A 21,668-nucleotide genomic window follows, 5' to 3' on the forward strand; every position below is an offset into this window, starting at 1 on the left:
AGCGAGCGCATGTACCCTATAGCAAAAACCTCTCAAAAAAAAAAAAAAATTGCCATTGGGGGCATGAATTTGCCAGAGAAAGACAGAGAGATGGAAAAAGAGCGTCAAAGTGAGGAAGTACCCCCAAGGGAGACAGTCTCAGCACAATCTCCTCTTTCATTCTCCTCTCAGAATTTTGGGCATGCACGCACACACACCCAGCATATTTCTCTGGCCTCTGAGTCTGGAACTTGAATCACCCAGTTGACAATGTGGGATCCAGTCACCTCAAACACCATGTCATCAATTAGTCCTCCACAAATTTTGATATGTTGCATTTTCCTTTTCATTCAGTTAAATTTATTTTTTATTTCTTTGAGGTTTCCTTTTTTGATTCATGCATTAGATAGAGATGAATTATTTAGTTTCTAAATGTTAGATATTTTTCTGTTATTGATTTCTAGTTATATTTCATTGTGGTCAGAGAACACGCTCTGTATGATTTAAATATTTAAAATGTTTTAAAGTTTTTTTAACGGCACAGGATATGTTTTATCTTGATAAATTACTTCATGCGCACTTGGAAAAAAGTGTATATTGCTGTTCTTAGGTAAAGAGTTTCATAAATATTCATTACATCTTGTTAATTTTTCATATATTTCTGCCTTTTTAATTTTAAAAAATTATTTATTTATTTATTTAATTCCATTTGTTATTAATATTTTTTAATTTGACCAGAGAGAGAGAAAAGGAAAGGGAGAAAGCAAGCTGCCAGGTCCAGGACTTGAATCATGGTTCACCATGTGGGAATCCAGTGCCCTTAGCCACCATGCCAACTGCCGGCCCCTGACTTTTAATATTTTAATTAGAATTTTTTTTTTTTTAGGTTTTTGCTATAGGGAGCACGTACTCACCAGAGAGAGACAGAGAGGGAAAGTGAAAAGTCACTCCCCAGAGGGTATGGCCATGCCACAATCCCTTCTCCTCCTGTGATTTTGGGCACACATGCCCAGTGTGATTTTCAAGCCCCAAGTCAGCGACTCAGTCCATGGTTGGCTGTGCAGGAAGCCCAACTCCTTAACCACCATGCCACTTGGTGGCTCCTATTGCTGAGTTTTTTTAATCTAGTTTTCTTAATTTTACTTAATTGTAGAGAGAGGAGTGGTGAAGATTCTAATCCTAATTATCATAACTTACTAATGTCCACATTCCAGCAACTTCAAGAAAGTGTAAAACCTTACCTCTCTTTTTATCTCTTTACCCATGTTCATTTACAATACAATTACCTTAAAATTTCCTCCATGGGGGTCAGCAGGTGGTGTGGTGGTTAAGGTGCTGAACATCCACATGGAAGACCACCTGGTGAGATGTTTTCTTACTTTCCTTCTCTCTGTCTCTCTCTGGTGAACACATGTTCTGCATTGCAAATTAAAAAATAATAGTAATAAATAAAAAAAAATCCTCCATGTATTGACTATATAAGAAACTTAGAATTTTGCTTCCCACACTAAGCACAAGGAAAGGTTATTGTATTTGCCCTTGATTTTACTCTTCATTTTTTCCCCTTCTTTCAAAATATTCTAAGATTCCCACTTTAATCACTTCATGTATGTTTAGATAATTTCTTTTATCTATTCTCTTGTGTTAGATTTGTTGGTAAAATGCTCTTAGTTTTCTTTCATCTAAGAATGTCTTGATTTTCCTTTACATTTTGGAAGGATTTTTCCACTCAATACTCATTTTTGTGTTAACAATTCTTTTTTTTTTTTTTTTTTTTTTCAGCTCTTGAAAAACATTGTGCCTCTTAATTCTGGCTTTATGGGTTCAACTAGAAGTCTATAGTCATTTGAATTATTTTTCCCACATCGATATAATATCTTTTGGTGCTTTCAAGATTTTTTCCTTTGTCTTTAGTTTTTATCTTTTTTTTTTTTTTTTTTTTTTTTTGCCATAGGCTGCATGCACTTGCCATAGTGAGAAACAGAGCCAGAGAAAGGGAATGTGAGAAATCACCCCCCAGGGGGTGGCCACGCTGCAATCCCTTCTCCTCCATTCCGTTCTTGGGATTTGGGACATGCACACACACACAACGAGTGTGATTTACAAACCACCAGGTCCAGGACTGGAACCGCAGTTGGCCATGAGGGAATCTGGTGCTTTAGAGTCCACGGACAGCCATTACGCTAACTATTGGTTCCCAGTTTTTATCTTTTTTATTTAAAAATAGTTTCTTTTAAAAAATTTGATATGGGATGAATGTGATCACTGACAGAGAGAGTGAGAGAGAGAACACACCGGGTCTGGGATTTGAACTGTGCAGTTGGCCATGTGGGATCCAGTTGCCTCAAACCACATCATTCCACCAGCTGACCCTCTTTGTCTTTAATTTTCAGAAGTTCATTTATACTATGCCTTGTTATGAATTTTGTGATTAACCTGTTTGGGCTTTGTTCAGCTTCTTGAGTAATGCGGGATTATGTCTTCTGGCGAGTTTAGGGCATTTTTAGTTCTCATTTCTTTGAGCACTTTTTGAACTTTACTTTTTTCTCTCTTTTGGGATGCCATTTAAAAGAGTGTTGAATCTCTTGTTGTAGTCTAATAGGTCCCTGAGGATCACTCACTTTTCTCTCTTCTCACATTTTTCTTTGTTCAGATTATATTCTACTGTTGTTTCTCCTTGTTCACTGATTTGTGTTTGTCCACTTCATTCAGCTATTGAGCATATTCATTGCTTTCACGTTTTGATTATTTTAATTTTCAATGATAAACTTTCCATTAGGTTCTTCTTTATAATGGCTATTTCTCTGCTGGATTCTCTCTTTTTCTATTTGTTTTAAGAGTGTTTATAATTGCTTCTTGAGGCAATTTCATGATGGCTGATTTTCAGTTAATTCTAAAACTTGTATTAGCATTCATTGTCTTTTTTTTTTTTCATTTAAGTTGATATTTTCTGGGATCTTTGCATGATGAATGATCATTTATTGAATCCTGGACATTTTCTTTATTATATTAGGAGATTCCATTTAAATCAATCCTTTTTTTTTTCTTCAGATTTCTAATGCCATTTTGGGGAAGGGGAAGAGAAGATGTTTCCTTATCATTGTGAGGTGGGGGTGGACATCCGGGTTCCCCACTTGGCCTTTATTGACAGAGAGCAGGTACTGGGACCTCCAGGTACTGGGACCTCCAGGTACTGGGACCTCATCACTGCTGGACGTGGGTGGGAGTTCAGGCTCCCTGCTGAGTCTCTCCTGATACCACCCAAGCTTAGAAGCATCTTGTTACTGCTCTCCCCATGTTCTCTACTGACTGCACTGTGGAGGGGCTGCTAACTGCACTGTGGAGGGGCTGGTAACTGACTGCACTGTGGAGGGGCTCATTACTGCTGTGGAGTGGTGAAAGCCCTGACCCTCTACCAGTCTCTCTTGACACCACCTCAGCAAGGAGATGAGCAAGTTTCTAGTTCCTGCCTGAGGAGGAGGAAAGTCAGAGCTTTCTCTATGGTCTACATTAACACTGCGGGTTAGGGGGAGAACCTCACTACTGCCTGAAAGAGATAAAGTTCTAGCTCCTCACTCAGATTTCTCTGGTAACACCAAAGTGTGGAGCTGGAGTATCTTATTATTATACAGAAAGAGTGGGAATCTAGGGTCTTCATTTAGCCTTTCTCTGTTAGAGTGAATGGCACCTAAACATTTTTTTTCCTGTGGCATTTGTCTGGAGTCAAATGGTTATTCTCCAAAAGTTTTCTGTCTCACTAAGTAGCTCCTTTCTGTTGTGTTAGCTAGAGAGGTCACAGTCTTCCTGGAGCTTTTTAAATGCATCTATTGGCATTTCTTCTTTGCTCGCTTCTCCAGTACCTTCTGGAGTACCCAAGACAAAAAGAACATGAAGCTCCCTGCTGTGTTGTTCTTTGGGTCCTGAAGTTCCGAGATAATCTCCTTTGTTCTTTCCACCTTTCAGGGTCTTCTCATGCACATCACACACATAAAATGTCCAGAGCTCTTAGTTAGCAAGAGGAATAAGGAAATGTATATCTTCTCTAACTTTTGGAATAGAACTCTCCTGTCATTATCATTTTTTTTTTTTTTTGGAGAGACTTTTTAGGGCACATGCGCTCACCAGACAGACAGAGAGAGACAGAGAGACAGAAAGCGAGAAATCACCCCCCAGAGGGGATGGCCACGCCGCAATCCCTTCTCCTCCATTCTCCTCTCGGGATCTTGGGCACGCATGCACACGCGCCCGGCGTGAGTTTTAAGTCACCGGGTCCGGGACTTGAACCGCGGTCGACTACATGGGAGTCCAGAGACATAGCTATTATGCTAACTGCTGGTCCCTCATTATCATGTTTGAAAGGTATTTTTGCTGAACATAGAATTCTAGGCTGACAATTTTATTATTTTACTTATTTTTTTACATTTGGTACTTAAAAATATGGCTCCATTGACTTTTTTTTTTTTTCATACATAGATTCTGCTTTCTAAAGTCATTCTTTGTTTCAATACTCTGGCATAATATGATTAAAAAAACTATGACTACTTTAATGTTTTCTCTTTAACATTTTTTCCGCAGCAATTTTCTCATGATGTTTTTCAGTGTGGTTCTCTATGATTCTTCTGCTTGGAGTTCATTGAAATTATCTCTGTCTCGACTAGATTACACGCTACATGAAAGTTATGACTCGGAGTATGATTGCAAAAGTATTGAAAAAAAGTAAATGAATAAATTAAAAATTGTAAACAAATTTGTCTCACCCAGATACCAACTAAACATCAACACTCTTCTTAAAAATAATTATTTAATTTTACTTATTCATTCATTTATTTTAATTTGACCAAAGAGAGACAGAGAGAGAGAGAGAAAGAGAAGGAAAGTGAGAAAGCAAGCCACCAGGTCAGGTTCAGGACTTGAACCATGGTTGGCCATGTGGGAGTGCCAAGTGCCTTAATCACCATGCCACCTGCTGGCCCCCCAAACCCAACACTCTTTAAGTGTCACTACCTGTGGAAGTACAAAACTCGTACTCAAAAATATTCTAAAAATCCTAAGATATTTTTATTTTTATGGTAAATTTATATCCAAATTCTTAATTCTAACACATTCATGTATGTTCTGTGTTCTGATGGTTGTAGGGGAAAATGCTTCAAAATCTCCAATAATCTCATCTCTTGTGTTCAGGGTTGGACAGGCCATATACACTTCTGTCCGGTGACAGGCTTTGAGTCTTAAGACTTCCCACAAAGTAAAACCAGTGCCTCCCTAAACAGTGCTGTGAACAAGGCAGCATGTTCCACATCCTTACAGAAGCCTGCTCATATCAATCAGGAGCCCACTGGAAAACAGAGTTCCATCTAGATAATTCAGAATGAATCTATATTAACTATTGGACATTTATGGAGGTATAAATAAGGTGGAGATGTGAGTTAAGGGATTTTGAGATTCCTGGAGATTAACAGGAGAGAGAACCCTGAAGAAGGGGAACTATAGGTGTGTTAGGACTGGCCCCTGCCGGAACAATTGTGCACCGAAGCAGAGAAGAAAAACTACTGCTCTCCTCCAACTTTCTGGCCTCCTGCTGGTGCCACCTCCGGCTGAAACCACCTGGAAGCCAGCTGACAGTCTGACTACGCTATGCAAGCCTTAGTTCAGTCTCCAGGGCACAGAGCAAGGTCGGTGGGGACAAAGAATGAACCTGGTCAGGGAAACTCAAAATAACCAGTATATTTCTTCTGACCACATGGAGAGTAAAAGCTGTTGACAAAAGTACAGAGAGTCAGAAATAATTAGGTCTGGGGTGATATGGTGGTGAAGGCAGTTAGATCCCATATGGCTGACTGTGCAGTTCAAGTTCTGTAATCAGCAGCTTGAGAAACGTGCTGGCATGTGCATATACATGTCCAAAATCCTGAGAGGAATGGAGAAGAAACTGCATGGCCATTCCCTGTGGAGACTGATTTATCACTTCCCCTCTCTCTTTCTCTCTCTGGTGAGCATGTGTGCCCTATAGAAAAAAAAAATAAGTCTGGGCACCAGCAGATGATCCAACAGTTATGATGCTAGACTTCCACATAGTCAACCCTAGTTCTAATCCTGGACCCGGTGGCTTAAGTCTCATGCTGCGTGTGCATGCGAGCATGCCCAAAATTCCAAGAGGAGAATGCAGGAGAAGGGATGGTGGCATGGCCATCCCCCTGGAGGGTGATTTCTCACTTTCTATCTCTCTGCCTCTCTCTGTCTCTCTGACAACCATGCAGACACTATAGCAAAAACTTCTCTAAAAAAAAAAAGAATTAGGTCTGTGTTGACATGGATAAAGATGGACTCAATCAATCGTAAATACTGTCCTGTTTTTATACTTTCTATTACAAAACATAACAAATGTCCTTAATAGATGAACCATTTTAAATTCGTGTTTTGTTACAAAACCTTACTAGTTAATGTCTGAATCTGTGACCTATTACTTGGTGTACATGATTATGGAATACATTCTCTTTCTGATTTCCTTTCTCATCCACCTTCATAAACCACAAATATAAGTCTGCTTGTGTGAAGCATCACTCATTGAAATTTTCAAGCTCACGTGTAGGGTTCACATATCACAATGAAACGTGAAGCATCACTCACTGAAATTTTTAGGCTCACGTGTAGGGTTCACATATCACAATGAAATACAAGAAACAAAAATTGAAATTACACACTTTTTGAAGGGGACATGTGAATTTTATTTCTCATAGACTGCCTTACTTCTTAGAGCCATCGCCTCCTCTGAGAAGCAGCCCCACAGTGCTGTCTTTCAGCCCTGTCATTAAACCACCAAGCCCCATCCTTCTCATCTTGAAAATTATTTATTAATTAATCCAACAAATCTCTATGACCTCCTATTCCTACGCTACCCTGAGTAATGCAGCAGGGACATGGGCAGTGCAGAGAACTCTAGAAAAAGCCAGGGCAGGGGAAAGCAGTTAGCAGAAGCCATAGACAGAGCCTTTTGGGTGAGATTTTAACCAATCAGATAAAAGGGTTCTAAGCTGACACTTGTTGCTAGTTGAAAAGTCTATGTGAACAGCTGTATAAAACTGGGAAATCCCTGGGTCTGATGCCACTTTGTAGCCTGCCCTTCCTTAGTCTCAGAATAAATCAGAGAGAACTTGCTCCCTTAGGACAAGAGGGATGGAATAGGCCAGAGGCTTCTGTTAATTCTGAGGGGCCCTACGGTGGGGGCTGATGGCACTGAAAGCACCTTCAAGTTCCTTCACTGATCATTCTTGTTTGTACACCAACCCCATTCCAGATCATTTGATGTTCCTCTGTTTCACTTCTATTACTCTAGTGGAGACCCTTCTTTTGCTGGGTTTACCCTGATCCTGAGTGCACTGCTGCAGGTGGAAGCCCAGCAATAATTTTCCCAGTCAACTGCTCTAGAACTAGGCTGAACAGTTGGTGTAACTAAAGCCGAATATTGGCATAGCTCATTCGTGTGCTGGTAATGGAAATTCTTGTTTCTGCCTCTTCCCTATTTCTTTTTATCTGGTAAACTAAGTTCTGCTTTTACATCTTGTCTTCTATTTTAAAATGAAAAACTAAATACACAGACAACAGAAGGAGGATGACAAGAGGAGGAAGATAATTACTGTCTTGTTTAGGATAAATTGCTGATTGTTGATGAATGCTTGGCAGACATTGTCCTAATTGTGTTAAAATCTTTTGGTAATGCCTTTAGACATGCACAAGAGGAGCTTTACAAATGAAAAGTTTATTAAAAGATCACATTGAGGGACCAGCTGTTAGTGTAATGGCTATGTCGCTGGACTCCCACGTAGTCGACCACGGTTCGAGTCCTGACTCAGTGGCTTAAACTCACGCCGGGTGTGTGTGCATGCGTGCCCAAGATCCTGAGAGGAGAGTGGAGGAGAAGGGATTGTGGCGTGGCCATCCCCCTGGGGGGTAATTTCTCGCTTTCTCTTTGTCTCTCTCTGTGTCTGGCGAGTGCACATGCCCTATAGCAAAAACCTCTCCAAAAAAAAAAAAGATCACATCGACACTTCTGCCATTCGAGATTTGCTGTTTAGGGCTGGCCCAGTACGATCTATAACTCTGAACATCTGCTCCCTCCCTGGTACTGCCCAGGCTTCAGGAAATGCTCCTCTATGTTTTGTGTTCTCTGTCCTCAAAACTGGGTAACATGTCCAAATGCTGTGAAAGTTTGTGCATTGTGTCTTTCTGACACTAGATGGACCTGTTTCATGGTTCAGGGAGAATTAAAGCAGCTGAATTTCAAATACTTAACCTTAATGTGATAGCTTTTTGTATAATGAAATATCCTTTGCCAGCAGGGCTAGATGTCACTTTTTTTTTTAAACTTATTTTTCTCCTTCACACTTTAACTGATACATCCAATAGAAATACATGACAAGTAAAAAAAAAAGTTTTGCAATGTCAAACAATGCGTATTACTCTTAAGTTTGTATGTATAAAAATGCATGAAACACTCATTATCTGTTTTTTGTAAAGGGAAGCCTGCAGCAAACTATGTTCATAATTTGTTGGCTTTAATAAAGCATGTTAGTGGTAGAACTGTAGCTCAAACCATGTCTGTCTAAGAACTCTTCTCTTCTCTTCTCACTAAGGCTCCTCAGTGTCTAACAGAAATGAACATCTCTGTGACAATTTTCTTTCTCCTAAATTATGATTTCCATTTATTTCCCCTACTAAAAATCCTAAGTCTTAGAACAATAGTTTTTTTGTTTTCTTCTTTTTTTCCCCCTTCAGGTTTTTGCCATTGGGCATGTACACTCAATGGAGAGAGACAAAGAGAAGGAAAGTGAGAAATTACATCCTCCTTCTGGGAGGAGGAGATGGCCACATCACAATCCCTTCTCCTCCCTGGATTTTGGGCACGCACATAAACACAGCTGGTGTGTGAAAAGGTGCTGGATCCAGGGCTTTGAACTGTGGTCCATTCTTTCATCATCATACCACCTTCTGGCCTCAAACAATAGGTTTTAAATAACTATCATGGGGACCAGCAGATTGTGTAATGGTTATATCGCTGGACTCCCATGTAGTTGACCATGATTCAAGTCCTGGACCCAGTGACTTGAAATTCATTCTGGGCGCACGTGTGCCCCAAATCCCAAGAGGAGAATGGAGGAGAGGGGACTGAGGCATGGCCATCCCCCATGAGAGGTGATTTCTCACTTCCTCTCTGCTTTCCAGTGAGTGCACATGCCCTATAGCAAAAATCTTTACAACACAATAATAATAATAATAATAAAATAACTATTATGAAGATATCTCTCCTTGAATCACTTTTCTTTTGACACCTAACACATTCAACCTTCAGATTCGGACAGGTGTCTTCTATAATTTGATCTAGGCAAGCATCAAATGTTCATCAGTTCAATTTGATGAAAATAGTGTCAGGTGTTGAATTGAGAACCTTCATAAACAATGTCTGCCCGGGGACAGATGATGTTCTTCAACTCTAGTGGTGATTGGTTCCTTCTCTAGGGACTCCCCAATCCCAACATGCATGGAAGCTTTCTCAGGTTTTTATTCTCTGAGGTGGGCATATCAGATCCATAAGAGCTGTGTTGACTGTAATTACTTTTTCCTGTGCTGTCAGGTATGTCTTGGAAGATGGCTCAGCAGCTCTCCAGAGGCCTTTGGACAGCAGCTGTGACAGTGATGCTGATGGTGCTGAGCACCCGGCCAGCTGAGGGCAGAGACTCTCCTCGTAAGTGCAGGGCAGCTGCTCTCCAGAGCCACCACTCGGGGAACAGCCTGTCTCTTGATTGGGGCATGGGGAAGGGGACCTCAGACTCCACAATACAGTCTTCTTTTTGAGAGAGAGTTTTGCTACAGGGTGCATGTGAGAGAGAGAGAGAGAGAGAGAGAGAGAGAGAGAGAGAGAGCGAGAGAGAGAGTGAGAGAGAGCAAGCTAGAAATCGCCCCTCAGGCGAGATAGCCATGCCACAGTCCCTTCTCCTCCATTCTCCTCTCGGGATTTTGGGCATGCACATGCGCCCTGCGTGAGTTTCAAACTACCAGGTCTGGAATGTGAAATGAGGTCAGTCATGTGGGGGTCTAGCAAAGTAACCATTACACCATCTGCTGGTCCCCATATTACAGCCTTTTATCACGCATTTCTTCTGCTCTGGAAAGAGGAGTATGTTACAGTCTCATGTCCTCCTACTCGTAAAATGAGCATAGCCTTCCATGGGCTTAAGCCCAGGGAGGTTACAATGAGGAAGAAAGAGACAAAGTATGTATCTACTATCAGTGGCAGGACATTCCTGAAGATATGAATTTCTCTGAAGACATAGATTTGCTATTTCAGGGCCCCCTAAGGCCTTGTATAGACTAAATACGGGATTCTGGGCTGGGGAAATACAGGGCAAAAATGGTCTCTGCAGTCACAGCATTGAGGAAAAAGACTTCACAGTCTTGATTCTAGGTGGAGGATTCATGGAGAACTCTCAATATTTGTTAGTCCTGTGGTCTGGTGACCACAGACGCAGAGTCTTAACTTTGGGTTTCACAGACTAATGGATAAATGATTTGAGTGAGGTTCAGATTTGATTGTCGGGGACTAAACACAGGAGAAAGGATATAAAGAAAGGAACAATACATAATGAGAAACTGTTCATTTTGGAGACAGGATTAGATGTCTAGGTAGAGCCCCTCAATCTTCTCAACACCCTTAATGTGTAGGTATTATGACTTTCTTTTTACACAATTATAGGTGTGATACAGACATTCAGTTAAATAATCTGTCCAATGTGGTAATTGAAACAGTTTAATTAGAATTTAATTTATCTAACTTGAAAGTCTGTGCTCTTGCCATGAATAAGATGTTTCTTCCTAGGACTTCCCTCACTCCTTTCATCACTCAGGAGTGAGGAAGCCTCACACTATAGTTGGGCGCAGGGGTGGCAGAATCCCAGAATAAACTAAGACAAAGCAGGAGGGAAGGAAGTCACTTGTTCAGGGTCCGAGAGAATTTACTTGCCAGGACAAAGGCAAGTTTTTTTTTTTTTTCCTCAGAAGAATGTAGTTTGATATTTATTTAGTATAAAAGGTTGATGCACAGTGTAAGAAATACAATTTTTACAAATCTGTTTTGAAAAAGTTGTGGCTGTTTATTTGGGTTTCATACTCTTAATTACTTCATCCATCAGTTTTTTTACTTCTTTGTGTCTTGTAACTGCTGGACTCATACAGTCCTGAAGTTCAGCTCGCGTCAGCCCACTTCCCCCTGGTGTGTGAAGACAGCAGAGCCTGCCTTCCTCATCCATTATTACCGTCATGGTTCCCGTTGTCAGGTGTTCTTCCTCTCCAGTAGGGTCAACTAGCAGTAAAGTGTCATCAAACACAGCAAAGGATGTTGCAACTGGATGAGTTCTAATATTCAAATAACTTTTCTTCTTCAAATTAACTTCTGCTCGTTCAGTTTCTTCATTTATAGTAACTTCAGGTAACTGTACATTTTTTAAAGCTGCTAACAAAGCAAATGTGCAAGCATCCAAAATGTTTCCCTCATAGTCGAGGCAAATGAGATCACAGCGCAGAACCCAAGCAAGCTTTCCTGGAGAAATGCTTAAGTCCTCTTTCTGAATTATCTGTGAATTTTCAATGACATCCGCAATGAACTGGCTAGCCACTAGGGCCTCTTCTCCAGGAGGGCCTGACCTAAATCTCGATAAACACAGGGGTGGTAGATCCATGTTAGGAACAATATATCCTTTATCAGGGGGATCTGTTGGTGGTGCTGCAAATGCCGCTTTAACTGCACAAATTACTGTAGTATTTCCCAGCTTCCCTAATGCAGAACCATGTGCAGTACTAACTGAACCTAATGTTGACAGTTGTGGTTCTGAATTCACCAAGTTCTCTTCCTTTTGGACGGCAGTTCTCCTCCTAACAGAAATCTCCTGTAATACTCCAGAGCTTCCCCGGTTTTGAACCCGGCCGCCATCTTCCCGCGGGACAAGGACACGTTTAATGTCTCTAACTCTGGCCTTTCGCTCTGTTCTCCTGAACTGCTGTACTTATGTGGATGCTTGTCTGAGGTTCCCAGGAGTTCATGGGAAATGAGGCTTCATTCAAATGAGAACATCCTGAACCCACTAAGTCCAAATCCAGCGCAGCTCACAGGCCGGGCAGGGAGCAGGACTCTCAGCCTCTGGTCCTCCCTCCCTCCCCTCCCTGTGACGAGGACGTTCTGAGGGGGTAAGGGGCTTGGCGAGAGTCGCTGGGAGGATCCGGGGTTAAAGGGACAAAGGGCTGCGTGGGGCCAGAATCCGGATGATCCGAGACCAGGTTTCAGGGTCACCTCCCTGAAGGGCTGGCGGCGGAGAGCGGCTGGGGCGGGGCTGCCGGGCGAGGGGGGGGAGGCCAGGCTGACCGCGGTGTCCCCGCAGAGGACTTCGTGTTCCAGTTTAAGTTTCAGTGCTACTTCACCAACGGGACGCAGCGGGTGCGGCTTGTGACCAGATACATCTACAACCTGGAGGAGTTCGCGGGCTTCGACAGCGACCTGTGGGAGTACCGGGCGGTGACGGAGCTGGGGCGGCGGGACGCCAAGTACTGGAACGAACAGCAGGACGTCCTGGAGGGGACGCTGGGTGAGTGCCGCCGCGGAGAGGCGAGGATCCAGGACAGAGCAGGGGTACAAAGGCCCGCAGCCCTGAGTTCCCACAGAGGCGGGTTAGGCCGGCCTGTGTGGTCGCAGTGTCGTCCTGCGCCTTTCTTTCCGCTCTAATTCTGCAAGTTACTCCTGCATTATGAAACTTTGCCTCCGTCCCTTCCTGTCCTCGGAGTTCAACCCCCTCCCTTGCTCGCAGCCCTGTTATGAACTGTCCCAGCAAGGCCTGGCTTCAGAAAGCCTGCTGCTGCGAAGCCCAACAGGTTGGACCTGGTGGGGCCACGCTGGCTCCAGAGCCGGGGCAGGCCGCCTTGCACACGCGGGGTGTGTTACAGTCATGAAGCAACTACTTGGTTTGGTTTCCAATCTTTGCTCATCTTAATTCTGTACTCTTACCAGGCTATGGCTGGTCCTGGGCTCTGTGCGGCGAGGAGCAGTCTTAATTTTTAGTTATATGCCTAGTACCTGGTGCCAGAAATGACTGGAGAGTACTTTGAGCAGAATTCATCTTTGTTAAGTGAATAAGGGCATTCAGCCACCCATCCACTTAGATTCAAGAAAAACAGCAAAAAGGGATGTAACAGATTTTATGAATTATTATTTTTGCTTAATTTTTAAATTTTTGTTTTTTGATCTTAATAGTTTAAAATTTGTGAATGCAAAGTAAGGCTAAAAGTGTTTGCTAAAAGTAAAAATAACACGAATTGTCTTGTAAGAGTGTTAATTTATTTGAAAAGCTCAGCAAGTGGCATAATAGAGCTGGAGCTTTGGAGTAACAGGCCATTAAATTATCCAGTAAAAATGGTTTTAGGTTGCTTTCTCTCCTTTTCTTTGCCACTAGAGTCACAATTTACCTTAGACATTCTGAAAGACAATTACATCCATTTAATGAGCACCTATTTCTAGATACTCACCAATCATCATCTATATTAATATCATTAATATTAATACCATTTAATATCACAACACCTTTTATGTTAGAGATTAGTATCACCATTTTACGGATCTTGGTAAATCCTAATTAGCCCACAGTTACCAGGCTCTGAAACCTCACAAAAACATACAACAGTCAATGTGCTCTTTACCTCATGTATAAATTCTAATAGAAACAAAGCCTCATCAAAGCCAAGAAGGACCAGAAACTGTAATATGAAACTAATCCTGTCTATTTTCAGTGGGTGGGAGAAAATGATAGTTTTGAGTATTAAAAATAAACTGATTAATCCTTAGTCCAAGTCTAGTATTATCCACCTATATTTGCATAACTGTTATCTTATGGTCCATATCTTACTGTTGCCACAGGTTTATATCCTTGCTCTTTCAGTTTATTTTCTTAAAACTTATTCTAACATTTTAAAAAGTTTTCTTTCTTTCTTTCTTTCATGAGCAAAAGAGACAGAGAGAGATGACTTCCTCTCTGACAGGGTCGTGACATCTCAGTCCACCCCGGCCTCAAACAGCCCTTGAACATGGGTGTACATGTGCCTACAGTACTCAGGGAGGTCTCCAGACACAAAGCTGGAACCAGGCTCTCAGAGCATTGTGTTTTTCCCCTGTGCCACAATGTCTGTCCCCCTTTAATATTTTTCTCTCAAACTTGGGTCATCTATTTGTACACCCACACTTTTTAAGAGGAACAGATTTTATGAGTCTGTATAGCTAGCCATGATTTCAGCTAGACTACAGAAAGGAAAAAGTGAATGAAATAAAGTCTAATTTGGAAACACAGTTCCTTCCAGATAATTACAATTTAATCAGACCATCTGCCAACTGTAGCATGACCCAGTTATACTTTCAGGTTCACTTTGCTTTCTCTTTAACTCAGGTCAAGCTATGAATCTTAGAATACTTTCTGTGGGGGCCGTAAAGTATAATGCCTGATTTCAGAACAAGTAAATATTTTCTTTTTCTTTCTTTCTTTCTTTCTTTCTTTCTTTCTTTCTTTCTTTCTTTCTTTCTTTCTTTCTTTCTTTCTTTCTTCTTTTAAGGTTTTTGCCTTAGGGTGTGTACACTCGGTAGAGAGAGGCAAAGAGAGACAGTGAGAGGGGAAAGTGAGAAATCACCCCCCAAAGGGTTGGTCACCCCATAATCCCTTCTTCTCCATTCTCCTCTTCGGATTTTGGGATTTTTGGCATGCAACCACATGCCCCCAGTGTCATTTTCAAGCTACCAGGTCCCGGACTGGAACTTTGATCAGCTATTTGGGAATCCAGCACTGTAATCATTAAGTCACCTGCTGGGCCCAGAAATAATTTGTAATAGCATGGGATTGGAGTAAAGGGAACTATAATAATTAAACTCACTTGGGAGTTAAAAGAAAATTAGAGGGTGGGACCAGCAGATGGAGTAGTGGTTATGCCACTGGACTCCCACTTGGCCAGTTCCTGGACCCAGTGGCTTGAAACTAAAGCTGGGCATGTGTGCATGCATGCCCAGGATCCTGGGAGGAGAATGGAGGAGAAGGGATTGTGGTGTGGCCATCCCTCCTAGGGGGTGATTTCATACTTTGTCTCTCATTGTCTATCTCTCTGGTGAGTACACATGCCCTAAGGCAGAAATAGCTACCAAAAAATAAATAAATAAAAGAATATTAGAGCGAAAAAATATGAGAGAACATAACATATTATGAAATAAATATAATGTACATTAAATATTATAATAGCTTTATACCAAAGACATAAAGGAGATGCACTAAAATGGCTCTGTAGGTAATGGATACGACATATAAAATAAGTAGGGGAAAATGTGTCATGTTGATCATGAATCGTAATCTGAGAAGGTAAAGGAGTGAAGAATGGGCAGACATGGTGTCTTGTCAGTGTTTTTGATTTTCAAGGCATTGCTACATTAAAGCATGTAAACTTTTGAAATAACACATTCATTTCTGTACTAGATTACAATTTTTATAAAATCAGAGATTGCAGTCAGCTGTTTATCTTTAGATCCCAAGTACTCATAAGGAATGAGTGAATCAGTGAATGAATAAAATATAAATAGCATATATAACATGGAGATTGACATTTATGTCTTTAATAATATTTTTGTTCTGGGAAGTTCACCATAGAATGACATTTGGGCTATAAGCAGAGAGGGTTGCTGTGTTCAGTAGAAATATGTAAGAAGTGCTCTTGCTCTCACATTTTATTAATATTACAGCCTGAGAATTCTAGAATATAGCCTACATGAAGAGCATTGCTTTGTAATAGAATATGATGATCACTGTTAGCCTACTTTTTTGACCAGATATTGAAATACTTTATTGGCACAGTCTTAATTCTTGGTTCATGTTCCTATTCAGGGGGTCATGACTTGTGTGGATGGCCCCATGCTGGCAGGCTGTGTTTTCTGTACCATGGAGAGTCCCGGGACTAATAGGAAACATCACTGTCCTGGGACGAGTCAATAGAACCGACTCTGATGGTGCTTTTTAATTTCAACATGTGTGGAGAGAAAAGGAATTCAGGTTTAATAATATCATTATTTTAAGGAACCCTGGCCTATGTAATATATTGATTTATAATTTTAAAGTGCTTCAATTTTGTCAATATGCACTTCCACAGAATGATTACATTGGGTTGTCAAAAAAGTCATGATATATTTTCTATGTTTTCCTATGCAAAAATGCGTTAGGACTTTTCTGATGACCCTACTATCCTTTGAGACTTTGAAAACTAAATTGACTGGCATGTGTCATTGAGCTAATGAGTGGTGGAGCTCGGAGTCTCATCTAAGACTTGGAGTTCAGGGATCTTTCCACTCCAGTAGGGGGATTCTTCCTCATGGGAGAGCTTCTTTGTGGCTTCACATCTCATTCTGTCTTTTCCTGTCTATTACTTCCCTCAGAGAAACCCACAGTGACCATCTCCCCATCCAGGACAGAGGCACTAAACCACCACAACCTGCTGGTCTGCTCGGTGACGGATTTCTATCCAGGCCAGATCAAAGTCCGCTGGTTTCGGAATAACCAGGAGGAGACAGCTGGCATTGTGTCCACCCCCCTTATTAGGAATGGGGATTGGACCTTCCAGATTATGGTGATGCTGGAAATGGCCCCCCAGCGTGGAGACGTCTACACCTGCCAAGTGGAGCACCCCAGCCTCCAGAGCCCCATCACAGTGGAGTGGCGTAAGAGGAAGTTTGTTTCCTTTACCGTGGGCCCCACACGGCAGGGCAAAGCTTCCTCTGGCCTAGCCTGACCCATCCTTATTCCTGATGTTGCTGCTGAGCTGGGAATCACTGGAGACAAGAATACCTCTTACCATACGGCAAGGGCACCAGAAGATCGCTGATCTCATGTCATTCCAGACACTGAGGAGGTCACTCTACATACGATGGCCCTGGAACCCATCCTCATATCCTGAAGGGCTGGCTAGTATGCCTAGAGACTGAGTCTTAAGGCCCAAGGTTATGTTGATAGATGTGTTCTTGAGGAGCACAGTATCCCTTACCCACACGTTGTGTCCAGAGAGCTATTGGCTGATCCTTCCCTCCCTCAGGGGTGGTCAGAATAGAGTAATATTGTAGATTCCCCTGGCACCTCCACCTTCTGTCCCTCCCACTGCACTTCAGGTCCTCAGCCAGGGGCACCGTAGGGTGTGGGGACAAATGCTGACTCCCAGGCTCTGTTTCACAGGGGCTCAGTCTGAATCTGCCCAGAGCAAGATGCTGAGTGGTGTCGGGGGCCTTGTGCTGGGGCTGATCTTCCTCGGGCTGGGGATTATCATTCGTCGCAGAAGTCAGAAAGGTGAGGAGCTCTGGGGGGACGTGGGGAAGACGGCTGAGCCTGAGATCCTCTGTTCAAGGAGTCTCTGCTCTAGGGGCAGCTCTTTCCTCCTGACCCTGAGGTAATGAGGCTGGGCCAGTGGTGTGAGGAGATGGACAACCCAGGGGGGAAACTAGAATCTGGTTTTACTGATTAAAAGGTAGTTGTACCTCAGATTTAACTGGTAGAGTTTATTCCAGGACTTCCTTGCCTTCATCTTTGTCTCATTGGCTCCTTTCCAAAAGCTTTTTCCATGAAGACGTTCAGAGCATTAGCTTCCTTTTCTTCTAGTGACACTTTCACTTCTTTTGTGGGCTTAGGGCAGTTAGACATTGTGGAGCATGGGTCAGAAGAGAATATAATCCTTCAATTAAATTGCAATCTCATGTCCCTTTGGGGTAAGTGAGAAAGTGGCTGTTTGTACACTGAGACCTTTCTCTATGTAACTTTCTTTTGTAGGAGCTCATGGGCCTCCACCAGCAGGTAATATTTCTACTTTGATCTATAGGGGACAGGGAGACAGGTGTGAGAGGGAAGGGCATGAGGCAAGTGTACTTGGGCACAATGTTGGTTTATACCTGTTCTCTTCTGTGGGGATCAGAGCTAGGGGAGAAGTCTGTCCAGTTTCAGTAAGAAGCTCCAGAGGTTGTTCCCCAGAACCAGGCCATAACTTTGGTGATATCTTTCTGTGAAGCCTCGAGCCAAAGCTCCACCTTGTGCTTTGGATGCTGAGGTATGCCCACTTTGTACCACATTTTAGTGGCTGTATCCTGCAGGCATTTATAAGTGACTGAAAGAGGCTGCTGGTGGTGTGAAGAAAGTGGTTATACAGTTGACTAAAAGATTTAAATTTTATTATCTCCTGGAAGGGTAACAGTTGATCTTCCACCTCCCACACATCTGCATCAAGCTGAAGTTTCATGTCCCCTTTAGCCGATTTCACATTTACATAGATATTGGGAAAGAAGATGGTAATATGTCTTGAACCTCTGCTTTCTGTTGGATGCTAGAGGGGACCCCTCAGGAGCAGGGAGAGGGTATGTCCCTTGGGCCATGTGCTGATCACTCCTCCCTTTCTTCTACAGGGCTCCTGCACTGACTCCTGGGATTGGTTATTGCTCTTCTGTGATGCCTACCTGTCCTTCCCAGCCATATGAGTCACCCTGAGTCCTACAACTGGCTCTGATATAGCCACCAGATTACCTCCTGTGACTCCTGCCCCCAGGATATGACTTGACTCTGCTTTCTGCACTGACTTGGGGCTTCTCTGTTTCTGTTCCCCCTCCACAGACTGCTCAAGAGGACATTAAACCCATTTACCTGTAGATCATCTTTTACAATTAAACATGATTATGAATTATCTATACCCTTAGCCTCTTCAATTAGAGACATAAAACTACTGTTGGTGAAGAGAACATATTTTGAGGTGACCCAGGGAAACTAGCCAGAAGGAGGATTTGTTCCTTGAAAGGAGACTAGAAGCATCATGCAGTACCAAGTAAGGGTGGGCCGAGGAGATAGAAAATCAATTCAGTTGTCACAGCCTTCACGGTTCTTTAAGTATTGATGTCAATGTAATGGCTTTAGGTGTTCCAGACTCTCTTCCAGTCTGTTAAGTATTGTGTAAGAAAGCATAGTAGAGTTACCTGGGACAGATATAATATCTCCCGGTGTTGCAGAGAATCAAACTGATGTTTCAGATGTCAGTGTATCCTGAAAAGTCATACTGATTGAGGCTAATTACTATCATTTTTTAAATTAATTTTTTTAGACGTAGGATCTCACTATGTTTTCTAGGCTGGCCTTGATCTAGTGATTCTCATGACTCGGCCTCCTCAGTAGCTGGGATTACAGGTGTGCACCACTCTACTCTGCACTCAATTTTTATTTTTGAGATAATATAACTAGAAACAAAAGTACTATACTTGGTTCCAAATTATAGAACTTCTTTTGTTGTTCTTTCTTTATTTTAAAATATAGCATAGTTTATTTGAGCACAGAAAAATTCATGAATCAGTCTTCAGAAGAGCTCTACTCAGCAATACAGGCAGGCAGTATTTACAGATGAAAACAGGAAGTGACATACAGGAACAACTCAGGGCTCATCTTACTTAGGAATATGTGATGAGACATTGCCTGTGTGGACATGGTTGGAGCAGTTGGCAACATGTGATTGGTTGAAGTTTGGCTGGTATGATTTATTGAAACTCAGCTATTTGTTACAAGAATCTATGCTAAAGTTAGGTTGCAGTTTGTTCACATACTAAGTGAAGTTGCAGTTTGCTATGTAGGGACTCAAGATATAGAGGCAGTTTTAAGGCCAAATTGAATTTAAATTTAACAATGTAGACTGTCAAGTTCGTTGTCATTTTTATTTACCAATGTTTTCATAGTGTTTCATCGTATTCTCATGTGAGCTTTTTAAAATTATCTGTATGATCCGTTGTGATATAGTTAGTCACTTTCATTCCTCATAATGGTGACTTAAGTTTTTTCTGTTTCCCTTGATTCGTTTAGCTAAAGATTTATCAATGTATTGAGCTTTTCAAAGAACCAGCATTTGATTTTACTGACTTTCTCTATTGTTTATCCATTTTAATATTGCAATTTCTTTTTCTCATGACTAATTTTGGGCTTAATTTGTTCTTCTTTTTTTTCCCCCAGGTAATTATTTTAATTAAATAAATTTAAAAAACCACAAAGATGACTCTGTCTTGAAAGACTACATTGGTGAATTTTTCTTAATGTTTGAGGAAGAAATTGTACCTACTGTGTACAGTGTATTCTTAAGAAAATAGACAGCCGATTCTAACTTGTAAAAACCAAAAAAAAGGGACTTTCTGTAAACTTTTACAGCCATTAGATTTCTCTGACTCCTTCCTAATATTTTAAATTATTTATTTAAAAATTTCTTCATTTTTATACTTTCCCACATTTACTTTACATATCAAATTCTTTTTGCTCATACTCCATAGTTGACAATTAATAAACAATTTTCAAAATTTCAATAGAATTGAATTTTAAAGATAACTTTCAAAATATTTGGTATAATTTTGTGACTCTAACAACAGAGACAGTATGGTTTTAAATATTTTTGAGGAAATATTTACATGTCAACTACTCGAACTGTTGAGAAGCAAACACCTAACACACATTCACACATGAACTTTCCCAACTCAGTCCTGCCTACCAATTATTCTGTGGTGTACCACCTGCTAGCAGAGATCAGTCTCTTTGTTACTTCATACCTGCTCTTTTGCAATCTCTATGGACTACAAGGTTGGGCTGGTAAAGTCCAATTTATTTTATGCTATGAATTATTTCATATAGCTTCTCTAATCCTCTCTGCCAGGCAGGACTGTTTATGGTGCCAGACAATCTTTCCAAGAGCATCTGTTGGCTTTCTTGAGATCCATTTTAGTTCCATAGTTTTCTGGTTATAGTTTCAGATATGACATTCCAGTCAAAGCACTGTCAATAACGAGTATTTACTATTTCTGATTCAAGGCAACACATATTACTGAACTTTTGCAAATAACCTTTCTGCCACAAAAAAAGTATACTCATAAATATTTTCCAATTCCAGAGGGATCAGGAAGGGAGAAAAGTTTGTTTCAATATAAGTAAACAAACAAAAAAATTTAAAAATTTATTTAACTTTTTAATTTATTTACTAATTTGACCAGAGAGGGGCAGAGAGAGGGAGAGAGAGACAGACAGACAGAGAGAGAGAGGAAGAGACAGAGAAAGTGAAAAAGCAAGCAACTTGGCCTGGGACCTTAACTGCAGTTGCCATGTGGGAGTCCAGCACCCTTAACCACTGTACTACCTGCTAGCCTCCCCAAAATCACATGTACACCACTCAAAAACATCATTTTGTACATGAAAGCAGACACGTGGGATTCTGTCCATTTCCCTTGTTAGAAATGGGGACTGGGGCTGGGCCTGTTACCCAATGGCTAAGGGTGCCAGATCCTACGTGGCCAACCATGTGGTTTGAATCCTGGCCCTATTGCCCGAAGGCTGAGTCAAATCTGTTCCACACCGATATCCTTTTCGCCAAGTTATATGCCTTTATACCATACTGGACTCATGTGTATACTCCAAATCCTGACAGGGTGGTTAGATGGAAAAAAAGGGATTGGGGCATGATCACACTCCACTGGGAGGTTCTTTCTGCCTCTCTCTGTCTTTCTCTGGTGAGTGCATGCTCCCTCTGGCACAAAAACGAAACAAACAAAAAACAAACAAAAAAAGAAAAATAAACAGGGACTGGAC

The 21,668-nt window shown here is 41.5% G+C and overlaps 1 protein-coding gene and 1 pseudogene across 1 annotated transcript; one reads left to right on the forward strand and one right to left on the reverse strand.

Moving 5' to 3' along the window:
• Positions 1-9,521: 9,521 nt before the first annotated feature.
• Positions 9,522-19,943, forward strand: LOC102503204 (HLA class II histocompatibility antigen, DQ beta 1 chain). Its single transcript, XM_027766437.1, has 6 exons — positions 9,522-9,718; positions 12,405-12,617; positions 16,415-16,753; positions 17,262-17,372; positions 17,850-17,873; positions 18,476-19,943. Exons 1-6 carry the CDS (start codon positions 9,610-9,612, stop codon positions 18,487-18,489), a joined length of 810 nt encoding a protein of 269 aa, XP_027622238.1. The 5' UTR covers positions 9,522-9,609; the 3' UTR covers positions 18,490-19,943.
• LOC102502781 (exosome complex component RRP43 pseudogene) lies at positions 11,075-12,398 on the reverse strand (annotated as a pseudogene).
• Positions 19,944-21,668: the final 1,725 nt, after the last annotated feature.

The sequence above is a fragment of the Tupaia chinensis genome, unplaced genomic scaffold, assembly GCF_000334495.1.
Source record: "Tupaia chinensis unplaced genomic scaffold, TupChi_1.0 Scaffold143563_1, whole genome shotgun sequence".
Taxonomy (NCBI): Eukaryota; Metazoa; Chordata; class Mammalia; order Scandentia; family Tupaiidae; genus Tupaia; species Tupaia belangeri.

What these genes read in the sequence shown, in the direction of transcription:
- LOC102503204 (XM_027766437.1), top strand. Translation starts at nt 9,610, where the DNA reads ATGTCTTGGAAGATGGCTCAGCAGCTCTCCAGAGGCCTTTGGACAGCA. An exon ending in TGAGGGCAGAGACTCTCCTC is followed by an intron (nt 9,719 to 12,404) that starts GTAAGTGCAGGG and finishes GTGTCCCCGCAG; the next exon opens with AGGACTTCGTGTTCCAGTTT. An exon ending in CCCCATCACAGTGGAGTGGC is followed by an intron (nt 16,754 to 17,261) that starts GTAAGAGGAAGT and finishes TCTGTTTCACAG; the next exon opens with GGGCTCAGTCTGAATCTGCC.